A 19,417-nucleotide genomic window follows, 5' to 3' on the forward strand; every position below is an offset into this window, starting at 1 on the left:
CCATATCATTCGATTTGATGGGTTTGCTGCTACTGTGGTGGTTTTGAGTAACTATGCCTACGCTGTCATGACCCCAACAGTATACAGGTTTTCATTGCAGCCAAATACGATAGCTGATTTCGTTGAGTGTAAACGTCGGAGTGTGGAAGTTGTGTAACCATCTTGCAGGTTTAAACGATCTCTCTTCACGCGTAGTGGTGACGCGATTTACCGTCGCCCAGAGAAAGTTCCGTCGCATTCATTTCCCAACGTGTGCCGAACGCCAGAACTGAAGAGAGCGGTGTGGTGTGCATTTTTAGATCGTTTTCTGTCCTCCGTGAAGCGAACGCCGAGAGGACACACGGGCACATAGTTACTTATATCTAAACACGCTTGAAATCCGCTAAAAACATGGTGAGTAAACTCATGGCGACACAGTAGTAGAAGAATATATACTCAGGTCCTCATGGCCAGCTCCTCCATGCACTCTCCACTCTCTGCAGTAGAGTGCTACCAAAGAACTGCAGCCACTGCCAGCGATCTAGGTTTTACAGACTGTTAAATTTGAGTCGACTAACATTAGTCACACAAATAATAACATTTTTATGATTTTAACAATATTAGAGTGCTAAACGGGGTGTGTTTCTATTCCGTCTCGCTGGAAGGCTACAATGCAGCGCGAGCTCCTTAGCTGGCTACGCACGCAGCTGCCAATATAACTGAGCAGGCAAAATGCTAGTGACATTTCAAAATTCTCGAGTTTGATACTCTGCTACAATGGTCTATGATGGCCCACTGTCAGAATCTTGCGTTAGCGCCACAGCAAATAGGCAGGAAGTGTAATCACATTCGATTTGTTCCATGTTTGCAGGCTGATCCTGAAGTGAACCCCAAGGCCTACCCACTGGCTGATGCCACTCTAACCAAAACCATCCTGGATCTTGTGCAGCAAGCTGCTAATTACAAGCAACTCAGGAAAGGAGCTAATGAAGGTAAATCAAGCTTTTGTCTGACTTGTTTTGTAGTGGTGAATAATAGTTGCATATAGTTATTTCACTGGCATGCAGATTGGTTCCAAACCCCCCCGGCCCATGAGATATTTAAGCAGTAAGAATATGGACAGGGAACCCATTGTTCTGTCTCCCATCACCAATACTGAGTAAGTTTCCCCCCCATCTTTTCCGTAGCCACTAAAACCTTGAACCGTGGTATCGCCGAGTTCATCGTGATGTCAGCCGACGCTGAGCCGCTGGAGATCATCCTTCACCTACCTCTGCTCTGCGAGGACAAGAACGTCCCCTACGTGTTTGTCCGCTCCAAGCAGGCTCTGGGGCGCGCCTGTGGGGTGTCCCGTCCCGTCATCGCCACCTCGGTCACCATAAAGGAGGGCTCCCAGCTCAAGCCTCAGATTCAGGCCGTACAGATGGCCATAGAGAGACTGCTGGTGTAAGCACAAGTGCACTGTGTAAAAGGTTCCGAGGTTTTGTCGCTGATATTTTTGTACATGGAACCAGCAATATTATTTGTAAATGCTTTTCGTTTTATCTTTTTATCTTTTCTCAAACCTACAGTGCATGATTCTGCATACATTTACACTGCAATACTTGAATGTATTGTCATCTGAAGCTATGAATTGTGACAGAACATTTATGAACAGGGAGAATCATGCGTGCCAATCATTCTGAGCTTTTATATAACCCAGATTTGTTTGTGTCACTCAAGCATGGCGATCGCAGGTAGTTTTTCTTTAAAAAAGCTTTCCTACCAGGAAGATTATGATCATTCCAGTTTGCAGTTTCATTATTGGTAATTTTCAATTTGACTTGAAAAGATTTTCTTTTTTTTTTATTAAATACTTGTGATCAGAACAAAATCAATAAAGTCTTGTCACTACAGGTTTATGTAAGAATGTCTTCTCTTTTTTCCACGTTAGTTTATATGTTTGGTCGAAGTTGGAAAAGCTGAAAACTAGCTTAGCGCCAGTTAAATACTTGTCAGTTGTGTTGGCAAGACATGTCATTTTCTGTGACTATAGGATCAATCAGCGTGACGTCACTGCCACCCAAAAATCCATAACCCCGCAGCAGTTAACTAGCATGAGTTGTGCCAAACAAACGTTAATATCTCAACAATACATCACATCGCTTATATTTTGACATTGTGAGCGAGAGCAGAATTAGCTCAAGAGTTTGATGTATAATAGTCTCGGCTCCCAGACGTTTGGTGAGCAGCGCCACCGGATAGACTGAGAACTGAGTCTAGATGTATATGCATGTCATGTTAAAGTTGTGTGAACTGTCGGTTTGTAAATTGTCGGCTGATCCCTCGTATAGGCTTGCCAGTGTTTAACAAATGAAAATAAGGGACACTTAGGTGGAGGATAAGAGTTTCATATATGGGCTAGTGGTCTAAAAGTGTAAACCACTTAATTTAATCATTCACGTTATCGTCTACCACAGAACAATCAATCCTGTGAACATGAACTACTGCCTCAAACCAGAGAACTGGAATGGAGCTAAAATGTGAAGCAAATGTTTGACTTTACACAAAAACTATTTTTATTGTACAGAAGTTTCAAAGCAAAAGTCACCAATACTTGCCTTGGGTAACATTTTCTTATGTTAAAAAAAATAACTTCTGGACAGTTGGGATAATGAAAAGACAAGTGTAAACCTCATAAGTGTTCAATATCCATATTCAGCACAGTGGAAGCAGACTAAAAGTTAATGGTGATTTTACCTCCAAGTCTAAGAACTAACATTGCAGCTACATTCTACACCAGAGTAAAGCTTTTTATGTTACTTACTAGGGATCTCGCGCGCTCGATTCCTAGGCTCGCCCGTCCTGCAGCTCGCATTCGTAGCTCGGCTGCTGTGTGGCCAATGAGACCAGCATCACTGATGTCAGATTTATGACATCACTGATGATGTCACAGTGGGAGGATTTAGGAGGGATTTATGATGTCACAGTGGGACAGAGAAACAGACAGAGCCATAGCTCCCATTTATATACTGTTGATTGTAAACGTGGTAAAATGGTTAATGTACACTGTCTCTGTGGTAAACAGCCCAGAACAACAGAGAACACATTTCCCAGTTAGCATAACGTAACATACAAGAGGCAACTTTAGATACATTCAAAATCAGCAATGATTTGGCTTACTTGAGGGTGCACAAATTTTGAAGGAAATTACACAAGATTCTTGTTACACTTGTTATGCTTCAATATCTTCATTTAGCCAGTCCAGCGAAAAATCTGTTTCGTAAAAAGAAAGACCAGCATTCCTGGTATAGGAATCAAACATCTTTATTAGAACCCATATCCATAAAAGGTCACTAAATTGCACGAAGCACACTACATTACAAAAATATACTCAACATGTAACAGTAGTATAGACATTTTTTCCTCATTACAAAACTACTCACACAGTTAGCTTTTTCACTAGTATCTTTCAAAAATATTAATTCACAATTCGATTCTTTGGCCCATAGAGCATCTTCTGAACAAAAACACATACGTTCTTTTAAAACTTACAAAGGCCATCTTCACAGCTAAACAAACCCCAAATAAATACATGATATGAGAACGGTACAAAAATACACTATGTTGGCTGTGAAAAACTTAGATGATAGATGATGAGGTGCATGGACATCCATAACACAAACACCTGAACATGTTCACGCCATACAAACAATGAGTGATCTGGATGACTCATCGAGAATCACAGTTACTATGGAATTGTGTGGGCTGACACAAGTCCTCACCGTCGCGTCGCCATAGCGATACGAGGGACCCCCGAGTAGGTGAGAGTCCACGTAGCCGTCACAGATTAAAATGGCTCCCGTTGCCACTGGTAACAGCTGGAAACAGTGTAGCACCAAGTCCAGGCAGCTCTGCTCGGTTTAGCGGCTCCACGCTCTTTGTCCCCCCAAAGCACCGGGCTTTTAACGGTGCGCTCGCCAAGGAGGGCGCAAAGAACCGCGGAAGGTTGGCAGAGAGGCACACTCGCCTCGTAAAGATCGTAACCTGGAGCTTCCTCTCCGTCTTTCAGTTATTAATGACTGAACAACAGTGTCTCACAGTGTCTGAAGGCATACTGGGGCTGCTGCTCATGAGAGTGTCTTTCTTCAGCTGAAGAGACACACAGCTGAGCCAGCTGCGACTGGTGGGCATCTCGCCCACAATCTCCCACGTGTCCGTCTGCTCACAGTAGCGCTCGATGGTGTCGTGATACCTGGACAAAGAGGTGACCAGTTACTCTTTGCTTTTTCATTACGCAGTTTTTATGGTTTTTACTATTTCAAAATAATAGTTTGTGGTTCCTAGCGGTTTGTAATTGTATGCACCAATGCCTGTTCTTTGTTGTTTTGACTTGTCTGTCTGAGACCAAGGACCACAATGGAAACAAGTCAATGGGCTTTGTTGTGTTTTTATCCTTGTCTGAGATGCGTATCCGAGGATCATGTATTCTTTGTTCCCAAACATCTAATCAATCAATCAATCAATCAATCAATCAATCAAAAGACTGTAGTTGTGTTTATCCTCCAGATTTAACCTGGGATGTACGTACAAGCTATACTGCCTTTGCCAGATGTTCCTGGAATAGCCTCTCACCTGTCCCAGCCCTCCTCTCCACCCAGAACGTAGATCTTTCCATCGACCACAGCAACACCGGGCCGGTAGCGTCGTTCCTTCATGGGGGCGCACATGGTCCACTGGTTGGTCTTGGGGTTGTAGCACTCCACCTTATCGGTGTTCTCTGTCGAGGCGTGCCAGCCGCCTGGAAGACACAAAGAGGGGAATGAACCACGTTGACAGTGGTCAGTGTTGTAATTATGTTCCCCTGAATCCAGCACAGTCAATCATCAAAAGACAATGTTCTCTAGACGGAGTGCCATGAATTGGAATACCTATAACGTAGATCTTTCCTTTGAGTGTACAGGCAGCTGAACCGGAGCGAGCGATCTGCATCGGTGCCACCTCTGCCCATAAAGCGCTTTTAGGGTTGTACACCTGGGCGAGGTTTGTGCCATCGCCGTCCTCCAGCACCGCACCACCTACGACCCAGGGCACACAGCGGAACATGAAGGCATCGCCAACAGGAGAGCAACGACTGCAATGGAACACTGCCAAACACTGTTGATAAGCTGGAATGGGTTGCAGGCCTGAAATTAAGTCTTTTTTAGTGCAAGACCACTTTGGCCTTTGATAAATACAAATGTATTGGGGCATTGCGTCCAAAATGTAGCACAGCAAGCCCAAAACAATGTGGTTAGTAGTAAAGTCCTTTTTTCAGTAATTTTTCCTCAACAAACTAAATATTCTAATAGAGAAATGATGTTGCACAATGTCCATTTTGGCCACATAAAACATGTGTGCTTGCTACAGCTGTAAATGACAGGTGGAATTTCTTTTCTTATCTTATTTAACGTTATTGTAGATAGGATAACTTAAATGCTGTGCTTTCTTGACATGTTTCTGACATGGTATCTATGTCTGACATATTTTTGACATTGGCTTTTTCTTTTGTGTGTTTTTTACTGAGATGTACTGACATTGGCTTCTGCTGTAACACAAGAATTTCCCCCAGGGGATTAATAAAGTACTCTATCTATCTATCTATCTATCTATCTATCTATCTATCTATCATGTGCTGCAGTCTGATACAGCCTATACGTGAGCTGGCTCAGACGGCAAAATTAGTTAAATGTCCGGTAACACACAACAACGCAAGTGTAACCCAGGTTCCTTTCTGTAGCTACAAATTACAGATGTCCCCGAAACACCTCACAGCATCTGTAGACGCTACAATTTACAGAGGTTCCCTAAACACCTCATATGCAGGCTACTGCTTCTATCATGTTTTTGTTTATTTGCTGCATGTAGTTTTAAATGAGGAAATCCACAACTTTCTTTGAAGGGCACAACGGCCAGTTGAAAACAGGGCATGCCAAACTGGCCTTGCGGGTAGTTCCATTTTAGAAGGGGCGTTACGGCCACACTCCAGGGCGTCCGCAGCACTGGCCTTCGGCATTGGTATAACAGGGGTGTAACCCACACTCCATACCAGTAACATAGAGCAGTCCGTCGAGGGACACCACGGCAGGGCTGGTGACCGCCATCTTGACAGACTCCATGAATTGCCAGGAGTTGGTATGCGGGTTGTAGCACTCCACAGAGTCCAGGCGAGAGCGGCCCTCCCAGCCGCCCACCGCAAACACGTAGCCGTCCAGCATCACCAGGCCTGGGAAGAGAGGGGGACGTGTAGGGGGGGGGTTACTCTTATCACGTCATTGAAGATAAATAACTGTTTATGCCAACTGATTTTATCCAGGTCATCTTACAGTGTAAGGTACTATAGTACCTGAAACAAGCAATCAAAAACGTAGAATACAAAGGTGAAGGTTTATCATGTAACCATAACCAAGTGCTAGGAAAAGAAAATAATAACAGCTTATGAGGGAGAAAATATGTTTGTTTTTTTGTTTTTTAATAGCAACTACAGTTGAGTAGATAGTGGAAAATCATTGAAGGCAGACATAATGTACTTCTTGGAGAGATGTGATGGAATATTGACTGGGAGGTAACTATGCTCTTGTTGTTAACAGGGTTGACGTGGTGACTATGCTCTTGTTGTAACAGGGTTGACGTGGTAACTATGCTCTTGTTGTTAACAGGGTTGACGTGGTGGTGACTGCGGTCTCGTTGTTAACAGGGTTTGACGTAGTGTACCGTGCGTTCCATTGAACGAGTTAAATTAACATACCCAACTCAGAGCGAGCTACATTCATGGGAGCCATCTCCAGCCACGAGTCGAAGCAGGGGTCGTAGCGCCACATCTCCCTGCTGGCCGAGCCATCGGGAAATTCCCCCCCGGCCAGATACAGAGTGGAGTCTACGGGGGGAGAGAGGAACAGAAATCAATGAGGAATCAGAAGGACGGGAAGAAAAACACACCGCATAGTAAAGTTGACATCTCTCAAGGCTTGCACAATCGCCTCTCCATGTAGTTTGCTACAGATACCGCTTTCAGACAGACACAGTTCTGGTTCTGGCTCCGTTCTGGAGTCTCAGAACCTTGGTGCTTTCTGGCAAATCAGCCCGTGTTCACACCAGGTTAAGCCGAACCAAAGTGGGAGGACATTATTCGGTAGTCCTTCTTCAGTTTTGTAAGTTTATTAATTATTTGGTCTGGCGTTCGAGTGAACCCAGCCTGGGCCATCTCTTCCGCATCTTCTTTCTTTCTAGCTTTTCTTGAGATTCGGTAGATGCCCAAATCGCCACTAAACATTTGGTTTCCTCAGGAGACCACTGCAAATTATTTCTCTCCATGTTGTCACTGCCTTCTTCTCCTTCCTGCTCGTTTTCACAGCCTAAAATGAGACACGCCCACTGATGATGTCACGGTTCCCAAGGAAAAACCAACTATTTTTTGGTTCCGCTGAGAACCAACTTTTCAGGTTCCGAAACCAATTATTTTTTCGGTCTGAACGCGCCGGCCGGTTGAAATTTGGGTTCGGGAACCCGGAACCGGCACGGAGCCCTGCCGGTGTGAAAGCCCTATGAGAGGCCACAGTGGCTTGTTATCAATGTGTGTTTGCATGTCATCTAAATTGAAGGCGTTCTCTCTCACCTGACACCACCAGGCCGTGCTTGCTCACAGCGAAGGGCAGGCAGGCCAGGTTCTTCCACTGGTTGGTCACGGGGTCGAAGCTCTCCACACTGCGCAGCACCACCTTGTCGTCTTCCCCGCCCACTGTCACGATCACTTCGGCTGTCCCTGTTGCCACGGCAACAGGAAGGAGGAGAGGGAAGAGTAGGGGTACGCAGACAGTAGTACTGAGCCAAGTGTGAGCTGTTCATTTGAATCGTATTTTATTTAATTTATTTTCATTTAGGCACCGTTTGATCTAAATGAGAAATGGTAGGTTACAGCAGAGTGGAGTGGGAACATGTGAGAGGGTGTGTGATGACACAAACAGTCTCTCTGAATGAATACAGGAGGAAATCAGGACAGTTTATTATAGTTACCTGAGACCGAAGTATGAAACAAGAGACACTTGAGCTGTGTGAAGTCCCACCATAAAAACAATGATATACTGAACATAACGTGTGTCAAGAATGTGTCTCTATACAGCGAGACACAAGTCACCATGACAACATAGTGTCCTCCTGCATACAATGTGCCATGGTGGCATTGCATCACAATAAAGTAAAATAAACTAGAATGTGTACGTCCTTAAATAAAGGAAATTCAATAGAATTGAACGTGGAATCTTTTCAGCTTCCGTATTTTGATCAATAATGCAATTGCAGTGGAGACGGACTTGCAGTTATGACTGGAGTTGACCATCGATACAATCTATACCCATCCAAGGAAACTACGTGCGTATGACACTACACACACTTCTCACAATCATTGACACAACAACGTTTTAACTCAAAGAAGTTGCTGAACTAACCCAGACCACTAATGCATGTGCTTGGATATCAGTCGCACTGTGCGTGTGTATGTAGTACTGTGAAGTGTGTTTACCTGTGCGTGTGTATGTAGTACTGTGAAGTGTGTTTACCTGTGCGTGTGTATGTAGTACTGTGAAGTGTGTTTACCTGTGCGTGTGTATGTAGTACTGTGAAGTGTGTTTACCTGTGCGTGTGTATGTAGTACTGTGAAGTGTGTTTACCTGTGCGTGTGTATGTAGTACTGTGAAGTGTGTTTACCTGTGCGTGTGTTTGTAGTACTGTGAGGTGTGTTTACCTGTGCGTGTGCATGTAGTACTGTGAAGTGTGTTTACCTGTGCGTGTGCATGTAGTACTGTGAAGTGTGTTTACCTGTGCGTGTGCATGTAGTACTGTGAAGTGTGTTTACCTGTGCGTGTGTATGTAGTACTGTGAAGTGTGTTTACCTGTGCGTGTGTATGTAGTACTGTGAAGTGTGTTTACCTGTGCGTGTGTATGTAGTACTGTGAGGTGTGTTTACCTGTGCGTGTGCATGTAGTACTGTGAGGTGTGTTTACCTGTGGACCTGCGCGGCCGGGCCCTGGGGCAGTAGAGCTCTCCCCGGCGGTCCTTCAGCAGCAGGTAGTCCTTGGCCTCGGAGATGAGCTTCTGGCAGCCCTGGTACTCTCTCACCACATCCAGAGACTCAACCACGTCGTGGAGGTAGTAGGGGCTGATGAGAGGCAGGCGGATATGCTCCAGGACCTGAAGGAAAACAAGAGAGGAGAGGAACCATTTATTAAGTCCATCCAGACAGAGGGTCATCAGCACGCTTTGTCCTCACATCTCCCCCCATGTCTGCCACAAAGCAAGGTAAGGACACAAGTGCGCACATACACATAGAGAGAGATATGGTGGAGAGAAGTAGCATTCAAAAGACCTGACCAGACAGAAGCTGGGTTTCCATCCAAATGTATCGCAACTTTTAATCTAATTTTCAGAAAGTCGGCAAAAGAAAAATGCGAAATAATGCGCGTTTCCATGTTCCGTTTACCGTGTGTAGCCCAATTGTGTGTAGGCTACACGACATGTCATGTTTTGCAGTGATCAAGGCAGACTGTGTGGTTTTTGAATGGAGAGACAATCCGTTTCCACCGCACGTTTCGCATTTTCCTTTCATCGATACACCCGACTTTTCCGCCGCCCTCGAGCGTGAAAACCTTTTTGCGATATTTGGAGGTTTTTGTGAATTAGGCAGCGTTTCCACTCAGTTTTTTTATGCGCAAATTTAAATTTCGCATAAAAACAGGTGGATAGAAACCCGACGAGAGACACAGAGAGATATATATGGTGGAGAGAAGTTGCGTTCAAAAGACCCAACCTTTTCAAAGCTCTGTTGGCGGGTTGAGCATTTGTTCAGCCATAGCATGGCGGCCTCGAACACCATCTCCTCTTTGGGCACGTTGACATGGTCACTGGCAATGATCTCTGTCAGTTTGTCCACACACAGAGAGAGGAACTCCTCCTGGGGGAAACGACAGAGCAAGAGTCAGATTGTCAGAACGTGACAAAATCACCAAACAGAACTATCGACTCGATTATTCACAAACTATTTAAACTCATCTTTTCTGCTTTGAAGTGATAACTGATCACTCTTGGTTTGACTGGTGATCAGTTACTGAATTCAATGACATACCGTACACATTGCAGATTCTGTGTTTAAGTCAGAAGGAGCTGATGCACACCTTCAATCTCTTGAAGGCAGGTGCGTCGGAGATGCAGTACATACGAGAGAAATAAAGAGGAGTCCCTCACACTGTCAATTACTTGCAAAAAAAACTTTAATTAACGACGTTTCGGTCTATCGACCTTCATCAGGTTTTTGCAAGTAATTGACAGTGTGCGGGACTCCTCTTTATTTCTCTCGTAGATTCTGTGTTTACCCACAGCTTCTTAGTTGTGGGTTTTTTACATTTATTAAACATGTCAAAATAGCAGCATCACTACTGACGGACAACTTTGACAATGTACGGCTCCATCAATCTCCCACCTGCTGGTAAACACTGCTGAAGTGCTCGAGAATGTAGTCCATGCTGCCTTTCTCCAGCTCCTTACAGGAGTGGGCCTCGGCAAAGCAGTGGATCCCCACACAGTTCATCTCATCCATCTGACGCTCCATGAAACGACAGCAGGCCTCTCGGACCGCCATGATGTCCAGCAGGTTAGCTGCTGCTAACAGGGCCTAGAGCAAAATTAAGCAGGGTTTTTAGCACGGATGCTAATCTGGAGGGGTGACAATGATGAAGAAAGGCGAGGATGGCTGACATAGTTCACCTGCACATTTGCTTTGGAGATGAAGACTTCGGAGGTGTAGGCGTAGGTCACCAGCATGCCAATCATCTGAGGTTCAACTCCATTGATGGCAACCCGCTCCTGTCTGGACTCTATCAAGTCCGTGGAAAACATTGCCTGCAGGTTAGAAGAGGGGGTGAAAAAAGAGCAGCAAGTTCATGTTTGTTTTGTATTCATGATTCTGCTATTTTAACATGACTAGAAATCGTAGCGCACTCGATTCCTAGGCTCTTCCGCCGCACGGGCTTGCGAGCGCCCGCCCTGCAGCTCATCCACTGTGCGGGCTCATCCGCAACTCGGCTACTGCGTGGCCTCGCCTGCTCTATTGGCATGCGCAGCGCACAATTGCTCAACTTCGCATCACTGATGATGTCAGTCATAGACATGACATCATCGAGTGCTCGAGTGACATCACTGATGATGTCATAGACATTGTGACATCAGATCAGTGACATCTTTACTTACCAAAATCATCACAAAATCTCAATGTGTGAACAAAAACACACAGACAGAAAGACACTTTGGCAATTGTATGTATGATGATGATGATGACGATGGTGGTGGTGATATGATAATGATGATTGTGTCACTTTAATGCACTGATTGCATAATGCAGCACATAAACATGCACATTGCATCCTGACTCCTTGTGCATGTGAAAGCTAAAGCAGAATGGCATTGCACTGACATAAGAGACCCTCATAAGAGAATAGATCAATGCATGCTAATGCGAACAGCGGATGATCTGTGTTTACCTGAAAGTAAGAGCTAAAGGAAGCCAGCACAATACGGTGACAGGGGAACTCTTGCCCCCCACAGCACAGGGTCACATCGCAGAAGGCGTTGTTGAGCCGCAGGCTGTTCAGGCCCTGCAGCACGGCGTTGGGGTGCCTCGCCTCCACGAACTGAAAGTCCTCGTTGCCCAGACTCTGGGACGCTGTGGGAGCTGGACCAGCAGCTGAGGCAGTGGGTTCCTCTCGGAGTGGGAAGGTAACGTTCAGAGTGGGCAAACCGGCGTTGACTGGAACGATTTCAGCCATATCTCTCTCTGCTACTAGGCAAGTCTGAAAGGCGGGCAGAGGCAGATAGTTACGACACTTTCACTTTACCAGTACAGTATTATGGAAGGGAAACTTAGCGTAACGTTAGCGGTACAGTTTGACTAATGCCAAAGAGTTAACGTGACATGAATTCAGGAATTAACGTACTAGCGTAACGTTAGTAGCTAACAACAACCAGCTCTGATTTCGCAAACTCAGTAAACAGAAGTGCCTTTGCGAGGAAAGCGCATAAATGAAGAGGCTAACATAGAAGAACAATACCTGCTGACATTAGCACAGCCAACAAACGGTCCACTTTAGACTAATAATATTAGACCAATATCTAACGTTGTTAACAGTTAGCCAACTAGTGAGGCATAAACAGAGAGGTTACGCAGTCACGCATATCTCTCGGTGTAGCGATGTTAGCATTCGGTGAACTGCTCGCATTAAGTAAAGGCAAAGTATTATTACCTGATAGACATAATCGTGTCAACTGGCGTTACAAACACTCCCCACGTCTGGCGGCGAACGAAAAAGCAGCTTTAAAAGCCTCTCACTTTGAGCTCCTCCCATCTGTCAATCCCGCAGTACGAGCCAAGAGAATTAACTTCTCCCTACTTCCTGTTTCGCTTCTCCTTGAAAAGGGTGATCGGAACCAACATTGGATTTGTAATCTAGGCTACAGAATGAAACCAGCAGCACTGAGATCAAAAATTCTCTCAGTGCTGCTGGTGCAGCCTAGAACTTCTAGGCTGCATTCAATGTATTGCCAATGTATATATTTTTTATTACAATTAATTATTCATGTAGCTACATGTAAGGAACATTCAGAGGTGGGAAGTCAACATGTCAGAAGTATCAAGTCATCAAGATTATTTTCTTAGCTGCATGTCAGTGAGTTTACAATGAGGCTCCATTCAATTGATTGAGGCCACAAAATAGTCTGGGGGAAAAAAATAAAAATTTAACATGTTTGTCATAACAAACTATATTACTGTGATTTTCAATTCACTGTTGGTCCAACAACATAGCAACATAGCCTACCAATTACAGTACTTCTTTATTTAGGTCAGTGATTGAAATATAGGCATATAAACGGAACAAAACATCTGATAGGTTATGCTTGTTTTCTTGTGTTATAAACATTGTTTCCTGGTGTTATTGTTAACCAAAACGTTTGTTGCCATTATAGAATGGCACTCTAGAATGAATAGGCTAGTCTGAGTCTAGTCTATTCATTCTACCATTGGAAGGCTATGGCTTTAAGTGGCCACCAAATCGGTTGTGTACGTGTGTGTGTGTGTGTGTGTGTGTGTGTGTGTGTGTGTGTGTGTGTGTGTGTGTGTGTGCGCGCGTGTGTGTGTATGTGTGTGTGTGTGTGTGTGTGTGTGTGTGTGTGTGTGTGTGTGTGTGTGTGTGTGTGTGTGTGTGTGCGTGCGTGCGTGCGTGTAATCTTTTTTTAAATCCTGTGTTCGACATTAATATTGTAATTCATATAAGTAGGCTACGTTGTTCCGGGTAGTGGACGAAGGTTCCCAGAGGCTGCCCTGGTGAAAAAAGACTCGACCATGCATTTCAATAGTCGTAACTGTAAATTACCCAGTTTATTTGCCATGCTTCGAAAGTGGAAAATCAAAATCACACGTTTCTGTTGTTCCTTGGTTTTGCATGCAGGGCTGTATTACTGAACGGGCCTACCGGGCCCAGGGGCCCGAGAGCTCAGGGGGCCCATGACCTAGAGTCTCTTCGCAGAAGAGACTCTAACTGATGGGGCCCCTGAGCTCACTTCGCAGCTGAGACTCTAGCTTATGGGCCCCCTGAGCTCACTTCGCAGCTGAGACTCTAGCTTATGGGCCCCTGAGCTCACTTCGCAGCTGAGACTCTAGCTTATGGGCCCCTGAGCTCACTTCGCAGCTGAGACTCTAGCTTATGGGCCCCCTGAGCTCACTTCGCAGCTGAGACTCTAGCTTATGGGCCCCTGAGCTCACTTCGCAGGCGGCCTGCGAAGAGCTCAAATTCTTTCCCATGAATGGCCAAAACTCAATCTGGGTGGAGGGCCGAGGGCCAAAAATAAACGTTGTGGAATTACATTAAAATGTATTGTGTTTTATAGAAAATTAACATTCTAAATCTAAAATAACATTTCAATATAATAATCTACTTTTTATCTGTTTGGTAATTGTAATAATTTGCAATTGGTTATATATATTTAAAAAAAAACATCTGCATTTGTGGGGAGCTTAAACATTTAATCAGTAAACACCCAGTTAAAAACAGTTGTATTTTCCACCTTTGTAATCAAGAGAGAAATTTGACTTAATTCACAACTTGAAAAATCCTCAAGGTACTTTGAAAATCAGCTTTATTGTCCATCTTTTGTAAACAATTTGCCATGACAATTTGCAGGGATGCAATCTCAGGAGTGAACACAGTATATCCGCAGCCACATTCAGACACTGTTTCACAAAGTCACCACATGAAAAAGCGTGTCCACCCTTTGCAATCAGTGCAGATATCTGATAACTTGCCCGAGTTGCATTCTGGATAAAAAAAATCGGGGCAAAAAAAAAAAAAAAAAATTGTGCCGTGAGGAGGGGGGGGGGGGGGGGGGGGGGGCGTGAGGGGGGCAGGCCCAGGGGCCCGTGAAGTCATAATCCGTCTATGTTTGCATGAACATGTCCGCTTTGCCTCACCGTGGTCTTCAAAGTAAAAGTCTTAAAATAGGCTACATCTGAACATCATCCTTTAATAGGTCCTGAAATATAATAGATGTAAGTAAGTAATTTTATACTTTAGAGCCCAAACATGCACAAATGGAAGAAACTTTCCTCAAATTGCAATTATTTTGAAGATGCGAGTGTTTATTGGAGGCCTTATAATAAAATACAAAGTCACAATATAATCAAAATATTATAGGCCTACTGTAAGCAGCCCCACTGTAGGCTACTGTACTGACTTTTAAATACCCACTACCTTTTATGTTCATAATAACACACACACACACACACACACACACACACACACACACACACACACACACACACACACATGCACATAGCCTATACACAAGAAAAGCAAATCACCCTTTATAATTGAGTAGCCTATAACTTAATTAATTAGAACACTAATTAGAATGTGCTTTATTTATTTGTCATTTATGTTTGTCAAATTAGAAAACATGCTTATATTATTTTTAGGCTATGCAATAATAGCACAATAGAATCACCCCAAATATTTTTCTCAATTTCTTTGCATTTTTGCATTGCCATAGAAAAACACATCCTTTATATTGTGAAAGTTGAAACAGTAGCTACTTGTTCTTTGTCTACATGATATTGTGGATTTAACAAAGACCACCTGACTATGTTTCTACCATGCATTTATTTTCCCCTAATAGGTAGCAGTTGCATTTTCATGCAAAGCAGTTCTGAGATCCAATGGTGGCAGCCATTCTCCTATTTGAACATGGCTGAGGCTGCTGATAGGTCCTGTCAAATGACACACTGTGTACAATTACAACATGGATTTTTTTGTAAGTAAATCAAAATGTTTGCTGTATCATCTCTGTTTTGTGCCAAAAAAGATCAAACTCTTTATTTTCTTCTCCATGGGATAGCAAAAAGTATTACTAGGTGTTACTATGTTTTCTGATCACAGATAGCTGTCCTTCATGACGACAGGACCCTCCAGTGCCTTCTTCCTGCGGGCGGTAGCTTCCAGGATCTTCTTCCTGGGTCCTAGCTGGATGCGAATGCCTTTGAGGTCTTCGTCAGAGCAAAGCATGAGGGCTTCAAGGTCCAAATGCTCCCGGCTGAAGGCCTGGGCAAATTCTGGCAAGGACATTGCAGACAAGAAGACATCCAAAGGAGAGGTTTCCTCATCGTCGTCGTCATTGAGTCCCAGGTCTTCCTGGTTCCAAGGCGCGTCCGCATCGCCGTCGTCCGCAAAGCCATCATAATCTGCCTCTGGCTCGAACATCTCATTCTGAACGAGGTAGCCGAGATTTTCATTGCTCGCACTAGGCATGTCTTCTGACTCCAGCCCCATCTTCTTCATGAAGGTCAGACCCCCAAGACCGGGCCGGTTAAATATAGACTGTTTGGTTTGCCCGGGTTCATCATCATCATCATCATCATCATCATCCTCTTGGAAGTCTGCCATTCTGTTCATCTCATCCATCTCGTTCTCATCCTGCTCATTGAAGACGTCCGCGAGCTCTGGCTTCCCGGACGTTCCGTTCTCCTGCTTGACGAAGATGACGTTCCCATCCCCTCCGACCTTCTGCAGTGTGCCTTTATCTTTCTTGCCAAACTTCTTCTGGAGCGTGCCCTTAACCCTGGCTGTGAGCGAGCCAGATGTGTCCGAGGCGATGAGCTTGGAGAACTGCTCATCATTGATGCCACTCATGGTGCCGCCGCTCGAGAACGACGGTGCCACGCTGCTGGCCTCCGAAACAGAGCCGCCGTTGCTTACTCCTCGGTACATCTTGTCCATCTTGCTCTGGTGTCTCTTCTTGACCTTCTCGCAGAGTTTCACCCGTCTCTCCGCTTCCTTTTTGGCCTCCTTCTTTAGACCGGCCACCTTCTTGGGATTCTGGTTGGTCTGCTGCGAGGCGGCGGCATCGAGGTAGCGCACGCAGTCCATGCGGTCGCGCGAAGCGGCCACGTCCATGGCTGTGTGGAATTCATTGTCCAAGGCGAAAAGGTTGGCGCCAAAGTTGACCAGAAAGCTGAGGATGTGCATGTGGCCATTATTGGCAGCGTGGTGCAGTGGCGTGTTCCCCCAGATGTCACTCCGGTTGGGGTCCCCACTGTGTAACAACACAAGAAAACACCGTTCAATAAGAGACTTCACTCATCTGCAACTTTTTTCATATAAATAAATATCTACGTATTTTACTACTCTATCGCTGACTGATATACAACAGCCATTCATAACATGTTCTTGAAAGCTTAATTGCTGTTTTAAACACTCCGTGCCATGGTAGGATTTTCCCAGGAAGAACATTATTTACAGAAGCAGCCACAGCTTTTGGGAAATGCAGTGCAATGCAAAAGAAAAAAACACAGCAATGACCGCTTATCACCAAAGCTGTTACCAAGATCAAGAAAAACAAGACTATCAAAGATGATCAATTTAAGAGTTGGCCTACATAATTGCATATCAACAGATCATTTTCTTCTCCAAGACACTGAAGCAATATGAGCTTGCAGTAGGCTAACATTACATTTCATTAGCAAAATGTTCATTCATAATGAATTCACGAAAAGGCCTTCAGACAGGATACATGGCAGAAATATCATGGCTGTGTGGATAATTGGTAAGCTATTAAGATTTAAAGTCCTCCTGTGCCATGTCCCATCGTTACAGCAATAAAATTCATGATTGTGGTATCACAGCAACAGCTTGTCATAAATCCCAAACTGTAAGTTAATGGACTCACTTATGCCCACATATAGGCTACTGTAGGTGAGAAATTGGTTAAACCGTTATGACAGGAATCTTCCCTCTAGATATCTTCCATATGTTGATATGATATGATGATATGATATCTTCCTATCTTCTTCACTCAACAGCAGAGTGGAAAAATGCTGAGTGCAAATGTTGTGCTGCATTGGAGCCGGTCTTTTGTCATGTTGACAAAGATGAAGGGGACGTGGGGGTGGGGATGGATAAAGGCTCTTCTGTTTTACAGAATGGCTGATTAAACATTTGGCTCAGCTCCTGGGACAGCGCAGTCTAAAGAGTGGAGTATAGCCTATAGCTTTAGGTCTGCATACCATGCATGGAAACATGTGAAGTGAACACAGTTGTTGTCAAAGTCCATAGGATCTTGGCTGATTCACATGATATAAGTTATAAAACACATTACACCATCGCCATAAAATTCTGTCAATAACTTTTGCCCTTTGAGAACTATTTTATTTATTTATTTTGATTACACTGGAAGTAGGCCTATATTGTATTTCTTGGAATTTCCTTTATTGTAGGTTACACACATAATAAATAACAGGATTTGTATCTAAAATATTTCTCTATGTGACACAATCAACCAAACTGATAATAACGCCTGCCAACATTTAGTAGGCTATTCTTCCTTTAAGATATCCAAATGTAAACATTAAGCCAATAAGATAAATATGGGATTAAGCATAATGTGATATGAAGGCTTTCTGCTTACTCTCTGCTGCATATGAGTTGAAGAGCATCGACATGTCCGTGGAAAGCAGCCCATAAGGTGGGTGTCATCCCATCCTCATCCGGAGTGTTCAGGTCCTTCCTTGTCGCCTCCTTCAATAGGTCCAAGTAGCCGTCAATCGCCGCTTTATGGTACCTAGACATGTTTTACCTCGGTGTAATTAATCTCTAACTCAACCATTCGAAATCAAATAGGGGAAAAATACAAAAAGGTCTATAGGCTACTACAAATCTGGCACTTTCTCTTTTCCCACTCGCGTCCCATGCACAGTGGAGGAAACTGCAGCCCCGAAGCAGGGAGGGCGTCGACATTATCTGTGGCACAAAGCTATAAAACTAAAAGCAAAGTCCAAGTCCTGTCAAGTCGTGACACATTCACAAACGTCTTTCCTGCGTTTATCAGACGTGTGGTGTGGGCGAAGCAGACCAGATCTGATCCGCAGCTGTCTTTACTCCCTCACTAAACAACCGGTGACTTTTATATGGAATATTCATCATACTCGTTATAGCCATAATAATAATAATAATAATAATAATAATAATAATAATAATAATAATAATAATAATAATAATAATAATAATAATGCTATGAGTTTATAAATCATTCAAAGTAATTTTTAAAGACTTGCTTCCATGTTAGGTTATCCGATTAGTTGCATTAGCCTCTATATTCTCATCTATCTCATCTAGGCACGCTCCAAGGCGAGCAAATTGAATCAGTAAATTCTTATAAGTACCTTGGTATCTGGTTAGACACCAGACTCTCCTTCCAGACTCATATTGAACATCTCACAAAGAAACTGAGGAGGAAGATCGGCTTTTTATATAGGAACAAATCTTGCTTTTCATTCAGTGCCAGAAAAACTGTTGTACAATCATTAATAATGTCGGTTTTTGATTATGGTGATGTTGTATACATGCATGCCTCATCTTCCATTTTGAAGTCCCTCGATGCTGTTTATCACAGTGCTCTGCGTTTTATCACAGGCGAGGCTTTTCTTACACACCATTGTACTTTGTACGAAAAGGTGGGCTGGTCCTCCCTAATGGCTCGTAGAGAAAAACACTGTCTTTTATTTATTTACAAAGCTTTAATTGGGAAACTCCCGGCATATTTGTCCTCACTTCTCATTCATAACAGTGGAGGTTATCAAACTCGCTCACAGTCCTGTATTAGACTATCTATCCCACGTGTGAGGACTGAACAAGGAAAGAGTGCTTTTGCTTTCTATGCCCCCAACAGTTGGAATAGACTTCAGGACACTCTGAAAATAGAAGCATTGATCCCTCTTGTTTCCTTTAAAACTCTTTTAGAAGGTCTCCCACATAATGGGTGCTCTTGTTTTACTTGAAAGTGGGTTTTTCACCTATTCTTAATGTTGTTTTGATTGTCTGTCTGTAACTTG

General features: G+C 43.9%; 3 protein-coding genes across 4 annotated transcripts; 1 reads left to right on the top strand and 2 right to left on the bottom strand.

Moving 5' to 3' along the window:
• The first annotated feature begins 251 nt into the window (after window positions 1-251).
• On the top strand, window positions 252-1,878 carry snu13a (SNU13 homolog, small nuclear ribonucleoprotein a (U4/U6.U5)). The gene is made up of 3 exons (XM_083649909.1): window positions 252-393; window positions 851-971; window positions 1,167-1,878. The coding sequence occupies exons 1-3, from the start codon at window positions 391-393 to the stop codon at window positions 1,427-1,429; spliced, it is 387 nt and encodes a 128-aa protein (XP_083506035.1). The 5' UTR covers window positions 252-390; the 3' UTR covers window positions 1,430-1,878.
• A 1,422-nt stretch (window positions 1,879-3,300) lies between these two features.
• LOC310787629 (kelch-like protein 24) lies at window positions 3,301-12,336 on the bottom strand. Of its 2 annotated transcripts, none has more exons than XM_083649110.1 (12): window positions 12,285-12,336; window positions 11,526-11,834; window positions 10,753-10,887; window positions 10,469-10,660; window positions 9,800-9,943; window positions 8,997-9,183; window positions 7,613-7,759; window positions 6,746-6,874; window positions 6,047-6,223; window positions 4,890-5,036; window positions 4,594-4,759; window positions 3,301-4,213 (listed from the first exon to the last, which is right to left on the bottom strand). In XM_083649110.1, the coding sequence occupies exons 2-12, from the start codon at window positions 11,808-11,810 to the stop codon at window positions 4,027-4,029; spliced, it is 1,896 nt and encodes a 631-aa protein (XP_083505236.1). In that variant the 5' UTR covers window positions 11,811-11,834; window positions 12,285-12,336; the 3' UTR covers window positions 3,301-4,026. The 2 variants fall into 2 exon arrangements, with proteins under 2 accessions (XP_083505236.1, XP_083505235.1); XM_083649109.1 differs by lacking the exon at window positions 12,285-12,336 and adding an exon at window positions 12,093-12,231.
• A 3,128-nt stretch (window positions 12,337-15,464) lies between these two features.
• anks4b (ankyrin repeat and sterile alpha motif domain containing 4B) lies at window positions 15,465-18,155 on the bottom strand (the record flags this gene model as incomplete). Its single annotated transcript, XM_083649165.1, has 2 exons — window positions 15,465-16,623; window positions 17,995-18,155. 2 exons carry the CDS (start codon window positions 18,153-18,155, stop codon window positions 15,465-15,467), a joined length of 1,320 nt encoding a protein of 439 aa, XP_083505291.1.
• Window positions 18,156-19,417: the final 1,262 nt, after the last annotated feature.

The sequence above is a fragment of the Poromitra crassiceps genome, assembly GCF_964638095.1.
Source record: "Poromitra crassiceps genome assembly, chromosome: 13".
In the NCBI taxonomy this organism is placed as follows: domain Eukaryota; kingdom Metazoa; phylum Chordata; class Actinopteri; order Beryciformes; family Melamphaidae; genus Poromitra; species Poromitra crassiceps.

Coding starts and splice junctions, on each gene's coding strand:
- snu13a (XM_083649909.1), top strand. Junction 972..1,166: donor CAGGAAAGGAGCTAATGAAG/GTAAATCAAGCT, acceptor TCTTTTCCGTAG/CCACTAAAACCTTGAACCGT.
- LOC310787629 (XM_083649110.1), bottom strand. CDS start 11,810: ATGGCTGAAATCGTTCCAGTCAACGCCGGTTTGCCCACTCTGAACGTT. Junction 10,888..11,525: donor CCTTTAGCTCTTACTTTCAG/GTAAACACAGAT, acceptor TCTAACCTGCAG/GCAATGTTTTCCACGGACTT. Junction 10,661..10,752: donor TCTCCAAAGCAAATGTGCAG/GTGAACTATGTC, acceptor ATTTTGCTCTAG/GCCCTGTTAGCAGCAGCTAA.